Below are 15,451 nucleotides of genomic sequence, written 5' to 3'. Positions count from 1 at the left end.
TGAATTTGTCAGCCTGGAGGTTTGCTATGTCTTCTGGCTCAGTATAGGTAGCTCCATTTACAATGAGCTCTGCACACAATTGTGTATTGCCTTTGAGGTTGCGGACATAGCTAAAGAATGCTTTGTGGCTGTCCTTGATCTTGGAGGCCAAACTTACCTCAAATTTGGCTTTGGTAGACTTTTTTTGTCCTCTGAGATGTTTTAGTGTAATGAGAGTGCATTTATCCTTCTGGGTGCTACACCTCCTAATTTTTGCCATGATTTACTTCCTCCTGTTATACATCCGATTGATTTTGTGATTCCACCAGGGTGGCTTGTTTTTTGAGTTAGTTGTTTACTTCTTCCTGGTGGGTACAGCTGCCTCTATGCAGCTATTAACATGCTTGTACTGGGTTTCTGTGAGCAGTTCTGCATTGGCAGAAGTGTTCTCAGGGTTTATTGGGGCTTGAAATTTGGCCAGGTTCTCACTTTATAGCAGGAGGTTAGCCTTAGAATAGTTCCTGAATATTCCCGGTTTAGGTGGGAGTCCAGGTTTAATTTTTACTTCAAAGGAGACCATTTTGTGGTCTGCACTTACCAGGGAAGTCATTACAGTAGGGGTGTGCAGCACTTTCCCATATTGGTGAGGACCAGATCGGCTAGTATACTAGTAGATTACAGAAATAATTAACTTTTGCCCCACAGGTGACATTCAGATTCTTTTCTTTGCTTGCCATGAGATATTTGCAAAGGGGAGGATGGTCCAGTTAGGCAAGTTGTTGTAGGGTGAACAGATGGGAAATTTGAGTAGATCAGGTGGCGTGCATACTTAATCTCAGGATGCTGGGGATAAACCTAAAGCAATGGAGAAATGGCCATTTGAGCATGGCGCACTCAGTCGAATGATGCAGCAGTGATCATTCAGATGTGATGAATGTAGTACAGTTGTGTAAGTAAACTTGCCATAACAAAAGATGTTTGAAATATCAGTGCTGCATTGGCTGCTCACTGATTTCACCCCCCCCCCCTATTTTTTGGTGCATTTATTATGCCAGGGTATGAGTATTTACTGTTCCTAACTTTGTCCTTGTAAACCTCAGCCTGCCTCTGTCTGTTGGCAAGAAAGTCCTGAAGGGCTTGGTGCCTAAACTTGTTTTCAAGTCAGCTCGGCTTGTGTTGCCTGACAGTTTGGACACATGAAGGAGGAAGTGGAAGGTGGCTGACTCTTATCCTTGGCAGGATATAACCTCGTGTAGCTAAGGATACTGCAACAGTGATCATTTTAACGTGTACTGTTTTAGTATGTTTACTTACACAGCTGTACTGACTTTGAGGAGTGATCATGTTAACAGTAAAGTTTTCATCCTTCCATCCTCCAGTGTATTGTGTATAGGAAATTACTGCTGTTTGCTTTGGTACTTGTTTTTGTATACATTACAGTATTTCTTAATTATTTGTGTGTTAATTGCTTGGCACAATCAGAGTTCCCTGAGGGGACTTTGTGGCTTTAAGAATTGAATTGCCACATACCATTGCCAAGGTTCCATGAAATGCAAACATGGGTCCAGTGCAAGTCTTGATAGGAAATAGTAGACTGATTTTTACAACTTTGAAAAGGATGACAACCAGGAAGGTAGGATGAAAACCTAACAAGAGACCACTCCTTGATGAGCCAATGTTAGGGTAGGTGTACATGACTACAAATTCACTTTCACTGTCTTCATTGAGGAATGTTATTCAGTAAGTCACCTTTATTAAAATGCTCAACATGAGTGCTTTGCAGTCAGCAATACTACAAAGGGTATATAATAAAAATTGAGAAAGAAAAGGGAAAAAACAAAAATACTTGAATAGCAGTAAAAGGAAATCAAATATATACTGAGCTTTCATATTTGTAGTATAAATCAAAGAATTAGAGTGGAAGGTAACACATATCTTGAAAAACAGACACAAGCTAAGATGCATGAAGCATTCATTAGAAAGCAAAACATAACTGCTGTGTGTCATTTTATGTTCTTAAAAGACAAAAATAGATGGAGAGGCCAAGTCATAGTTTAATGTCCTGTCAAAAGCAAAGTATGGTGTTAAAGAAGTTGCCAGAAAAGCATGTTTAAGAAAAAAGTCTGCATATAGAAATATAATTTGCCTACATTCTTAGAAACAAAAGTCCAAATAGTAGAAGCAAGAAACCTAAGGCTTCAGGAGGCAAGTGCTTGCCAGGCTGTAGGAAGGTCATAGTCACAACTAAGCAACGTGAAAAAAATTATATCTACAAAAAATTTGGACAATACACAGCTGAAGAGTGACATCTTGTTTCCAAAGTGAACAGCCAGCTGTCATAACCATTCTGCATACACCAAGACATAATCCACTGGTAGATTCTAAAGAAGACAGACAAGACTACTGCTAGTGTGCACTTCATTGTATTAGAAGAAAAAGACGTTGCTTCATCTTAATCTAGGAATTACATCTCCACAGCTAACATTTCCAGAAAAAGTACAATGTTAACAGAAAGTATTCAAGTTGTTAAATTGAGATGGAACGTCAGTCAAGCAAAAAAACTCATTGAAAGCCTAATCAAATTTTAGCAAAAGGGAGAACATTTGCTGAAGCTTCCAGTTGTCGTCATAAGAGGCAATAAAAGTTCTAGAAGAGAGCAGCACTCCAAAGCTTCATGTCTGTATTTCCCAAAGCAGGTAAAGATAAGAACTAACTAAAGCTGTTGGAGACATATAATTCTTCTTCTTCTGTTTTGTAAGTAAAGCTGACACTTTCCTGATTGGACTACCAACTTTGTCTTTTGCTATCAGGCTTCTCGCAGCCTGCTGTTAAATGCTGCAGTGTGAGGCAAAACCCATTCTATTAAGTCAGCTTCGTGCTTGCTAGAACAATCTATTATTCACAGATATCTGCACTGTGCCAGCTGGGTCTTTGGTACACACCTTCACTCAGCATTATTATCTCAGCTGCTGCTCCAATAGTTGAGCTTCTTAACAGTTAAACTTCAGTATTTCATCTTCTGAACTTAGTCATTGGAATTTTTTCTTGCTCCTTCCTCCCTTTGTGATTACTGCTTGAGATTTATCCCTACCATAGGAGCCATCAACGAAGGATCTTTAATGTTGATTATTCATTTGCCTACTTACTTTGAGTTTGTTTTCCAGGGTAGGGCGCTGATCCCAGTACACCCACTTCAGACCCAGCCCATTAAGAAAACAATAGTAAATTTCAATCATAGTAAGTGCAGCTCACAATAAATAAAGCAGTTAATTGAATACATGCAAAACAAAGAGTTTACATGTACTTATGAGAGGATTCTCTATTGGTTTTGGAATATCCCAACATTATCCCCTTGTGTATGCTCTTCCATCCAACCTTGGTTGTTGGAGCTTCTGATATGTCAGACAAGAATGTATTTGTATATTATTCGTCAGCACTGTAAGTGTCAAATCTTCATTGTTACTTGATAGCTACCAGGGAACACCTTTCTGCTAATGACCAGACTAGTGGGTTTTGTGTTTGGACTGCTTGTAATAAATATGCGTGATCGTGACAGTGCAGAAGCGTCCTCAAATGTGAGATAATTAACTGCTGAATGCTGATTGGTGGAAAGGGTAAAGGCAACCACAGGACCCAGCAAGAAGGGCTCTCTTTTTTTTTTCTCAGTATCCTACAAAGTTTAATTTCAAGAGTATAAATTTGATGATCATAGTTTGATATTTGTAGGCAATGTCGGATGAAAATGTGCCCATGCTTCCTTTTAGGCATTTTTACATCAGTGACCTTGTTGGAGTCTCAGAGATCTAAGTATTGATAGCATCAGGGAAATCTCTTAATGTCTTTGCTGGATGAACTGTCTTTTTTGACTGGATATTTCAGTAGTTGTAAGGACCTGTGAGCTGAGATTCTTGCATATGGAGTTAGGGTAGATACCTACTAGCAACATATTTTCAAACAGTCCTTTAGTTTCTCTGTTATAGTAAGATGTGCATATGCTGTAAATTAAGGCAGAGTTTAGATTGCTAATGTTTTCTCTATTTTTAGGTCGCTGACGATGGTTATGGGGTTTCCTATATTATTGTCGGAGAAGACTTGATCAACTTCCATATCTCTTGCAAGCATTCTGGGCAAGGCACGGTAAGGCTTGCTGCAAAATATTTAAATTTACTTGTGTTAAGGAGTGTATAGTGGCCATGGTAACCAACAGCTATATTGGTGATTGACACCTTCCCCTGAAGGAAGTGACACATGCTGTTTTAAAGATTCTTAAACGGTGGCCCAGCTCAAACCAATGAACTTGCTGCTCTCCTGGAAATACCAACTACGGGTGTACTGTCCTTTATCCTTCTCAGTGGGTATACAATTGGAGATATCCTCCCCATCTCAGGCCATTTTTTCCTTTGAGGCTTCTGTGGTAAAAGATTTTGTAACATTGTGCACTACACTAGGAAAACATGTCTAGAACTTGTACTTACCAATCCTGTATTGCCACTCTCACAGCTTAGATCTCAGTACTTACCATCATTCTGGAAATGCATTCATGTTCAGCTCTTAAGAAAATTAAATTGTCATAATGTTTGTACTGCTGTGAATCACAGGGCAAGACCTCCATTGGCATTGGCTTTTTTGCTTGGGAGAAGAGCATGAGGTGAAGAATTGCATGAAGTACCAATGTCTAAACTCTGCCGTTCAAAAACACAAGAGGAAGAAGCAGCATCTCTTTGCCCCACTTTTCCTCTTGTGAAATGTTGATAGTTCAGTGTGCCTGGACCAAGAATCATCTGGAGGTTCTCTCATGTATCTCTAAGCCTATGCTGGAACGCCATCAGTAGGTGAGATAAACAGCGATAACTTGTTTTATCCCACCATGTTGAAAGTTTTCCCCTGACACTGACCAGTAGTCCGCATGTGTCATATTTTCACCTTGAGTAGCAAGAGGTCATGTATACACCAATTATCCACTTCAGACGGTAACGGTAAGCCATTGAGAGGTGCACATCAGGCTCCTACTTTGGGAAGATTGTTATTATTAAAAATCAGCTTTGTTTACAAATTGGCCAAACTTCATAATTGTTGCATACATTCATGAATAACTAAAAACACTGTCACTATAATTGTTCAAGAAGCAAAAGTAATATATCTGACATGGTCTGGTTCATCCTTCTCAGCCACTAGGATTGAAATGCTTTTTACCAACAAAGCTTTCGCAGACTTAACTCTTCCCTATAATCCGGAGGTCCTTGTGCACCACCATTTTCCTCCTGATCTTCTTTAACCACATTCTGAAGTTAAAAGTGGTCCAGGCTTTCCTTCACTATTTTTATTTGATATATATATATATTTTTTTTAATTTAAAAGTTCTAATTTTAACTCATTTCTTAATGGGCATATTTGTCTCACTTGTGGCTGTTACAGTTCTTCATTTGGGTGAAAGATGGCCTTCTGTTTTTTTGCTCCTCCCTTTGATCGTGGCTCACATTCTTGTGCTCTACTTAGTTGCTTGCTAGCATTTGGTTGAGTTTTGTTAATTTTGGTTTGGCAGAATTCAGCATGGAAAAGGCTTCCGACTTTAGAAAAATAGTCCTGCAGGCATGTTTCATTACCAGGGCAGGTAGGTTAAACACTAATATATTTGGGTGCTACTCACCTAAGGGAAAAGCATAAGATTTGTAGCTGGTTGACAGTAAAACTTTTATTGATAGAATTAAATTAATCTCTAAAGGACTGTTGCCTACACGCAGTTTGGGAGGTCCAAACGGAGTATGTCTTAATCTATGGAAGAAACGAGCAAAAGGAAGGAACCTTCTGTTTCTAGTGATTTCCTCATCTTTCTCCTCCAAAGTTGTCTAGAAGGGAGAGAGAGAACAACTACTGAGAGGGGGGGTGGGGGGTCTCCAAACTCACTGTTCAGGTGCTGGGAAAAAAAGAAAGAGAATCATTCTTATGTAGCTTCCAGGACAGATTTTGTTTGAAGGGTCTGCTTTCCTTCCATTTACTATGTGGCACTTCTTAGGACTTGCTTCTCCAGCCCTATCTGCCAGATTCTTATATATTTCTTGCCACAGGTTTGTTTCCAAAAATATTGACTGTATGAAGCATATCGATTTGGATGCCGTCCCATTCCCCTGTCATTTTGGCCAGCCAGATAGGATGATGTTCTTCATGTTTCACTGTTGCAGTCATCACACTTGGATTGTCTGCCTGCAGGTAGCCCTCATTCGGCCCGAATACCAGAGTCGTGGGATTTCTGCGTCGGATGCTGTCAGGTCATCAGGGGTATAAAACATGCAGCCAACGCCATTACAACAGCTTTTCTTGCCATGCGGGGAGCCCGAAGCAGAGGCAGTTCGCAAATGCCGATTGGCCGCTTCCTGAAATTTTCTTTTTTTGAGTTTCAATCCTGAAGTCTTGTAAAGCTAAATACCCCGTTGGGGATCCTTTTTTTTTTTTTTTTCTTGCTCTAACCGTTGCCAGAAAAAGTTAACAATTGTCTTGTCTGTGGAAAGCAAATACCTCACAGAGATTTTTATTCTTACTGCGTCACCTGTTTAGGCCCAGACCACGACGTTCCTCGCTGTCGGTTTTGTGCCTTGTTCAACACCCAAACTATTCATCATTGGGCTATTTTTGTCTCTAAATTCTTTCGCTGTCGTTCTCTGTGTTCCGAAATGGCTTCATTAAGCCATCCGACTACCGATCTTCCGAAAAAACATAAGGATAAAGACAGAGACAGACCACATAGGTCCATAACTGCCGATGACGCTTCCGTTAAGCTAGTCGCCAGTCCGCCGGTACTCAATGAGGCGCTTTCGCAGCCCCTGATACCCACTTCTGCAGATTCACAGGCCTCTACTGAGACCCATTTGGAGTTCAGTATGCCACGAGATGCTTCTTCGACTGTGGAACCTGCAGATGTCTCTACCTTGGATGGGTCTGGAGCCGCTGTGCAGGCACCAGCTTCTGAGGGTATATTCAGGCCTCCCAATGTTCGTATTAAACCGACTACTTCATTTTTGCCTAAAACTACCGAATTTCTCAGGCCCAATGTTCGCACTATGCCTAGGAAACCGACGATGAAGTGCATTCTCAAGCTGCCTTGCCTCAGAAACAAATGCTTAGAATTGCTGAAGACCTTATTACTTTAATTAGGGGAAGCCAGCCTTCCCCCTCTAAAAGACAAAGAATTGATTTTCCTTCTGATTCTACAGACCATGAGTCCGATGACTCTGACCCCTCTGATTACCAGGACATACCTTTATCCACCTGTGAGGATTCAGATGCAGAGGATTCCATTTCCTCTGCCTCCCCTCCAGAGGACTTTTCTTTCTGTGAAACCTTGCATATCCTAAGAGAGCATTTCCACTGGAAATGCCAGGACTACCCTCAGTCATAAAGAGACTCGGGGAATTTTTAGACTTGCCTCAGCATAGGCCTGTAGCTATACCCCCTGTCCTGGATATTGTAGATGTCTTCATGGAATCCAGTCTTACCCCTGATACTTTACCTCCAGCTCCTAGAAAGCCTGACCGGTACTACAGAGTACCTGACTCTCACAAATTTCTCTTTAAAAATCCTACTGCAGATCCAGAGACCATTTCCCAGGGACCTAAAGGTTTTAAGGCTATTACAGCCAAAATCCCTACCCCTTCGGACAGGGATTCTAAAGCTTTACACAGATGGGGTAAGAATGTGATTACCTCTGCAACTCTTGCCATCAGGGCTTTAAATTGCCATTTTCACATGTTGAAGTACCAGCAGCATATTATGGAACTAATTAAACAAAAAATGTTGTTGATTCCTGAATCTGCAGAAAATAAATATTTACAAGAGTTAATGTGTTCTACAAACCAAGTTGGTAAACATACTTTGCAGTGTGGTTTTGATGCCTTAGAAGCATCTTGCAGGGCTGCTGTCACTGGGTCTGTTCTGAGAAGACATGCTTGGCTGATGGAATACATCTTGCCAGACCATGTCAAAGCAAAATTACTAGATGCTCCATTAAATCAAGAATGTTTGTTTGGCACAAAAGCAGAAGTTCTAAAAAGGAGGAAAAAGCTAAATCTATGCAAACTGTTAGATTTCTTACAGGTACAGCCACCTAGATTCAGTAGACATTGGCCTTTGAAAAACTGGTCCCTTCCAGTCCCTCCCAAGCCTTCTCTGTCCAAACCCAGGTGCAACAGACTACAAAGACTACAATCTCAGGATATGCACAGATCTAAACAATGGAGTGCTCCCACCTCAAAAACAGGGAGGGGTAAGCAACCCTCTTATGGAAAAAGTTCACAATTACTTCTCCTGCATCCTTCCCAGGCATGCCCAAGTACTTGCACCCCTAGGAGGAAAATGCGCCCTGAATGCAAAACCTGGGAATACATTACCCAGGACCATTGGGTCTTAAACATTGTATCCCAGGGATAAAGATTCTACTTCCATTCACTGCCAACCCCAAACAGATTGCCAAACCTTTCCCCAAACCAGTGGGCAGAGGCCCAAAAGCAAGTTTCTCTTCTCCGTATCAGGGCTATTCAGCGTGTTCCAACAGAGCAAAGGAGGCAAGGTTTCTACTCCAGACTGTTTCTGGTGCCCAAAAAAGAAAACTCTTGGCACCCTATCCTGGATCTGTCAATTCTCAGCACCTTCCTGGTGGTACCAAAGTTCAAAATGCTTACACTCCCAACAGCTGCTGCCAGTGCTAGCCAAGGACTCCTGGCTGGTCACCCTAGACTTAAAAGAAGCTTATCTGCACATCCCCATAAGGGAATCTTGCAGGAAATATCTACATTTCAGGGCAGGTGCTATGCACTATCAGTTCTCTTTACTTCCCTTTGGATTATCAACTGCGCCCAGGGTATTCACAAAATGCCTGGCTCCAGCCATTGCATACTGCAGGCAGAGAGACATTCAAATTTACCCATACTTGGATGATTGCCTGATTCAGGCAGACAGTCAGGAATTGCTACTTCAGCACCTGACATTTGTAAAGAAGCTCCTAACTTCTCTGGGATATATCATCAATGAAAAAAAATGACATCTGGTACCCAGCCAAGAAATTGTATTTCTGGGGGCAAGCTTGAACACAACTTCCCAGATGGCCATCCTCACTCCAGAAAAGCAGGTTTATTTGACAAATTACTTCAAACTACTGGCCACCGAAACCCAGCTGTCTGCAAGAAAAATACTGCAAGCCCTAGGGTTCATGGCCTTGTGCATTCTTCTAATTCCATATGCAAGACTGCATATGAGGAAATTTCAGTGGTACTTAAGTCTCTGGTGTCAACATTCTTAGGACCTGGAAACAGAGATTCTGATCATTCCTTACCTAAGGACAGAGTTCCTTTGGTGGGCAGAGGCCTGCAACCACAACAAGGGACTCCCTTTCACTCAACCCCCTGCCACCCAAACCCTGACAACAGACTCATCAGACTATGCATGGGGGACCCACATGGCAAGCAAATGCATTCAAGGCAAATGGAGCCCAGGACAAGTGCACCTGCATGTCAATCAAAAAGAAATGTTAGCTGTACAGAATGCACTGACAGCCTTCAAATACCTTATCCTTCCAGAACAACTCTTGATAAAGACAGACAACACCACAGTCATGTGGCACATAAACAAGCAGGGGGGGGACTCATTTCTACCCACTCTGCAGGTTAGCCATGGCTCTGTGGAACACAGCCTTGAGCAACCAAGTGCACCTGCAAGCTCAATTCTTGCCAGGCAAAATTCACTGGCAGACGACTTAAGCAGAAATCTAATGGACCCGCACAAGTGGAAACTGGAACCCAGTTCATTCAAGATTCTAATCCACAGGTGGGGGACACCAGAGGTGGACCTCTTTGCTTCCCCCCAGAACCATCAGTTGAGCAAAATTTGCAGCAGAACTCCCCACAACCAAGCTTGGAAAGTGGATGCCCTATCCTTTACATGGGAAAACCTCTCAATTTATGCCTTTCCCCCTCTGCCCCTCCTCTCGAAGGTACTACTCAAGATCAAACAGGACAGGCCGAGGACAATCCTTATTGCACCAGACTGGTCATGCCAACACTGGTACCCACTTTTGCACAGTCTGACAACAGTGCCACCGTGGCTTCTGCATCAGACCCCCTCTCTGCTGTCCCAGCAGGAGGGCCAGAGTTTGCATCCTCAGCTGCAAGTCCTGAACCTAGCACCCTGGCTTATTCCCTGAATACATCACCAGCAACCCTCAGCAAACAGGTGCTGGACGTCATCCTTTAGGAGAGACCTAGTACTAGGAAATCCTATTCAGAAAAGTGGAAAAGACACTGTTCTTGGAGCCAGTCTCAGGGAAAGGACACAGCCATGCCCACCTTACCTCAAATCCTAGATTATCTAGCAGAGCTGCTCCACAAAGGCCTGTCCTCATCCATGAAGATTCATGCATCTGCCATCTCAGCTCATTACAGTACTGAGCCACCCCTCTTCTCTCACCCTCTGGTCAAACAGTAACTGAGAGGAGCTAACAATTTAAGACCTTCGAGGAAAGCTCCCACTCCTGCCTGGGACCTTAACTTTGTACTAGAGAAGCTCAGGCACCCTTTTGTGCCAGCTGCTACAGCAGAGTTAAAATTCCTCTCTTGGAAAGCATCCTTACTTCTAGCCATCACTTCAGCAAGAAGAGTGTTTGAGTTACAGGCCCTTATGGCTGTGGAACTCTTCATTGTCTTCCATGCGGACAGGGTTTCTCTCGGGACTAACCCATCATTTATGCCCAAGGTGGTGTCCAGTGTGGCTTTAAACCAATCCATCCATTTACCAACCCTTTTTCCTAATCCTCTGAATAAAGGGGAAAGGATCCTGCACTTCTTGGATGTGCACAGACAGCTTAGGTTCTACCTTGAAAGGACTAAACCGTTCAGAAAATCTGACCAGCTGCTAGTCAGCTTTGCTACAGGGGCAGAGGGCAAGGCCATTTCAAAGCAAACCATCTCCAAATGGATAGCACACTGCATCCATTTCTGCTGCAAGCACCATGGAAAACCTACCCCACAGGGGATCAGAACCCATTCCACTAGGGCTACCTCAACCTGTACAGCATTTCTCAGGGAGACCCTACCAGGGACATCCTGGAAGCTGCAACCTGGAGTTCAGTACACACCCTCACCAAGCATTACCACTTACCTATCTTTTCTAAATCCAGAGCTTAATTTGCTGCAGCAGTCTTGCAAGGCCTGCTAGCCAGCCCTAATACTTCTTGACTGCCTCCACCCTTCCTCAGCTTTGGGAATCAACCCAATGACTTCAACAGTGAAACATGAAGAACATAGTACAGTTGTGTACACTTCAAATCCAACAAACTGTTTAAAAATAGGCTGGTTAACCAGAAACGATGAGAGCAGGAAGCAGGTAAAACACTTTTTATTTGTAAGCGCTTTCGGCTCAGTATTACCGAGCCTTCATCAGACCATTCTTCATCAGCTTGTTTTTAAAAAGTTGTGTACACTTACCATAAATGTAGATGTTCGAGTGTATTCACTGTTACAGTCCTGGTTACCCTCCTTCCAGCCCCCCTGACTTTTCTATACTTTCTGCCTATCCTCTTTTTTGGTCGTATCTTTTGGCAATGGTATTTAACTTTTACTGGAGGTGTTCCACACCATGTAATTGCTTTCTATTTTGGGGGCTCCTGACATCTGGGGTAAGAAAAACTGATGTAATGGCATCAGCTGCATGTTTTATACCCCTGATGACCTGACATCATGGAAGAGGTGACAGCATCCGATGCAGAAATCCCAAGACTCTGGTATTCGGGCCGACTGAGGGCTACTTGCAGGCAAATAAGTCAAGTGTGATGACTGCAACAGTGAATACACTTGAACATCTACATTTATGGTAAGTGTACACAACTGTACTTTCCTCCCCTCCTGTCTGCTAGCCTCCCCATCAGCCCAGATAAAATTTTGATCCTGTTGAGGTAGTCTAGATCCCTGCAAGCTGTGACTCCAGAAAAGCGTGGATCTTCCTTGTCATTGCTGACATTGGTGTTAACCCTTTCTCCCACTCTCCCTCTGTCTCTCTCTCTCTGCCATGGGTTTGATGGGAAAGGATTTAGCACTGCAGTCAGTACTGGACCCCTCAATGACACTGTCAAAATCTTAGTTCACGGCCTTCAGGCCTTTATTTCTCAGAACCCACCCCTCCAAGTCTGCTTAACTGCTGACCTTACTCCGAGACAGGTTACAACCTATGTGAACCAGTGTGAGCTCCTTGACACTAGGACAGAAGGTTTGAAGATCCCCTAGCAGTAGTGTTGAGTCTGAGCTCAACTCTGCCCAGGAGTCATCCTCCTTATACTATTACCTGCTGTGGAGGCACGCCAAAAGGCTCTGTAAGAAGAAACACATCATCTGCCCTTTAGTGTGTTCAGAGCCAGGCACAAATACAGCTGGCGAGGCCATCACTCTGATGACTCCCAAGTGTTGGTTTTAAGTACCTTTGAAAATTATAATGTCTTTAGGAAATGAGATAGAACTACACTGTACTAAAATGAGAGAGCACTGTTGTTTTTAATACTTCTTGTACCAAAGGAAACTAGTACACAGATGTAGAAGATCAGGGTCAGTACCTACACTTACAGAATCATTGTATTGAGGAATCAGCTGGATAATGAGAAAAGATGCTTGACAAAAAAAAAAGTTCACAAGAAAAATAGGCAAAAAAATGACTATCGTGGAATTTGTAAAGCTAAGGTATTGAGTCAGTTGAGTGTGTTGGGATTGATAATTTTGTTATGTACATTTTAATGGGGAATTGAACTGATGTCTTTCTATTCATATGCTGCTGTATCCATAACATGAGGGAGTCTTCCACTGGTTGATTCGTACATCCAGACATTATACAACAGGTAAATGCTACTCCGAAGGTCCGCATCACTCAGAGTACATCTGCCATAAACAGACATCTGGTATAAAGCGGACGTCAGCACGTACCTACCTTGGAACTGAAAGCCGCTGTGAACCAGCGACTATGAAGTGGGTACTCAGGAGTCAGGCAAGCGTCAGGGGGAAGGTAGGGTGGAGACCATACAGCAGCATATAGAAGAGAAGGACATCTAAAGTTATGGTAAGATTTTACACAACTGTACTATGTTCATCTATTTATATGCTGCTGTATCCATAACATGAAAGAGTACAAGTACTAGTGTTATTGCTGCTGACATTCATCCTAGAGCTTGAAGGACTAAGCGGGCTGAAATGTTGGTACTGCAAATTATTTTTCTTGCCTGTGATGTTATAGTTTGTAGCCTTGAAGGGAGGCAGTGAGGCTAGCATTGACTTTGTGTTGAAAACTGTTCCTATAAATTCTGAGTTAATTCCAGTTGAGACTTGTTGCATTTGGTGAATGCCCTTAGGGCTGTGGTGAGCCAAAGGGCAGAAGTCTGAACTAGTAGTGACTGGCTACCAGCCGGAAGCATAAATACCTTTGGGATCTTCTGTTCATCTTTGTGTCTATGGAGCATATCCAGTCGTCCTTGCCCAGAAAAAGGAGAATGGACTGACCATCCAAAACTTGGTATATTGAACTGACTTGTTCAAGTTGCTGAGATTCAAAATTGGTACCCAGTTCCCTGTTTTCTTTGGCACTAAAAAGAACCTTGAGTAAGTTCCAGATTCTGTCTGGTCTGGTGGGATCTCTTGGATGACTCTCTTTTCTAGTAACTTTTATATTTGTGTGGCCGCTGCTTCCCTCTGAGTGGGTGGAATATTGGAGGTTTTTCTTGAGGTTGGAGGTGGAAGGGAAAGGGGAATTATATAACTTCTGGGAATAACCTCTGCACCCAAGTATTTTTTGTTATGTCTAGCCAGGCTCTCTGTTGCAGGGATAATTGACCTCCCAATTGCCTCCAGAGGTGGACAGTTTGACCTCCTTTCAGGAGCACTGGTAGGATCTGTCACAGAAAGAATCTCTGGATCCCTGGTTTGGGGGGCTTGACCATTGGAGTCCCCCACCCCTAAGAAAGGACCCTGGTATTTTCTGAACCACATCATTTGGAAAACAATCTCAGAAGGGTCAAAAAACATACACCACTGCAGATAGGGTCTTTCTATCCTTCTCACACCTGGATAAAGTTTTTTACTGTGGGGCCGAACAAGAAACTGCCGTCAAAAGGAGCATTGATGAACAATGACGTTTTTTTTCCAAATATTTTTATTTTTCTTCTTCTCTTGCATGCATGTTACAAGATCCATTCATTATGCAATAATACTGTACAATCATCATTTTTTACGAAGTATTCGGACATAGCTAAGTACATCATGTTTCAAGAGAATTTTTAGTGGTACAAAAAATACACTGATAACATCCTATATACACTATGTACAAAATAGTGTTACAGACAGCCAATTTCTAATTAACATTGTGTCACAGTTAACATATTGTTTCAATACGGATACATATATAGAAACAGAGGTTACACAAAGCTCGTGAGGGTGATTGCTTTTGTGCCCTTTTTCATTTAACAATCTCATTAATTTGTCATTCCACACACTGCTAATCTTTCAAAATATGATCCAGGAGAAGACTTCAATATTTTAGGAAATACCAATGCTTATTTTGGTTTTATTCATTATATACTTATGTGCTGATATGTACTTTATTGCCATACTTCGAAAACCTTCCCATGATATTTTGGTACGACCTACCCAGTACCTGGGTAGTATGCAATTATACTGGAGAGAAGAGTAATTAGAATGTGTAGGTTAAACTTGGGTAATTTTTGAGAAGTAATGTGCAAAATTGCAAATTCCCATGATAAAGTATATTTTTTATATCCCATCATCTCTAGTGTAACTGTCAATGAGCACCATAATTTGTAAGTGCATTTGCAGCTCCAGAAGATTGGAGTAAATCTATTTGTGAGTAACAGCACAGACAATTTGGAGAGACCTCGGAATTGAAGTTAAGTATTTCTGGGGTGAAGTAGGCATTGTTGGTCATCATTAATCAAGTATATATGAGCTTTTTGAAAGGGATTAATTTTAGTGTTGCTTCAGTAGAATTACATTTTTGTTTTTCAGAGCATTCTTTGATATCATCAGTTCAGTATTTTGAATACAGTGATGATTGGTATTTGAGATGCTGTTAACTTATAAGTGTTAGCATCTTTTTCTTTAAGGTTAAGTTCCATAATGTAATGCATGTATTTAAGTCTTTTTGGTAGCTTCAAAGTCACTGAATATTGAAGTACATAGTTCTCTGATTTGCCTTAGCATTATGACGTATCCTTTTGGAAGGCTGAGAACATTCCTTATGTTTTCTAAATACTTTTTCCTATGTCTGTAAATATCTCAAACTTTGCATTCCTTAATGAGTGGATAGTTGTGATTTTTAACATCTCTTTATTTAGTCTGTGATTTGGGTTCAGATGTAGTGGCTGTAAGAAGATATAAGTACTTGCTGGACTTGCAGTTACTTTTGATTATCCTTTAAAGTGAATTATGTAGCCTTTAAA

At 41.9% G+C, this 15,451-nt stretch overlaps 1 protein-coding gene across 4 annotated transcripts in view; it reads left to right on the top strand.

Annotated features, from left to right (window-relative positions):
• CPT1C (carnitine palmitoyltransferase 1C) overlaps nt 1-15,451 on the top strand; it is a 1,701,035-nt gene that overhangs the window by 1,616,590 nt on the left and 68,994 nt on the right. For all 4 annotated transcript variants that reach the window (XM_044083414.1, XM_044083412.1, XM_044083411.1 and 1 more), the window contains exon 18: nt 4,024-4,116. In XM_044083414.1, the coding sequence (XP_043939349.1) occupies nt 4,024-4,116 (93 nt within the window). The remainder of the gene's footprint in view (nt 1-4,023; nt 4,117-15,451) is intronic.

This window comes from Protopterus annectens, chromosome 9.part0, assembly GCF_019279795.1.
Source record: "Protopterus annectens isolate FY-2018-M chromosome 9.part0, PAN1.0, whole genome shotgun sequence".
NCBI lineage: Eukaryota > Metazoa > Chordata > Ceratodontiformes > Protopteridae > Protopterus > Protopterus annectens.
The sequence above is the reverse complement of the archived record's forward strand: the minus strand, read 5'-3'. Positions and strand labels throughout refer to the sequence as shown.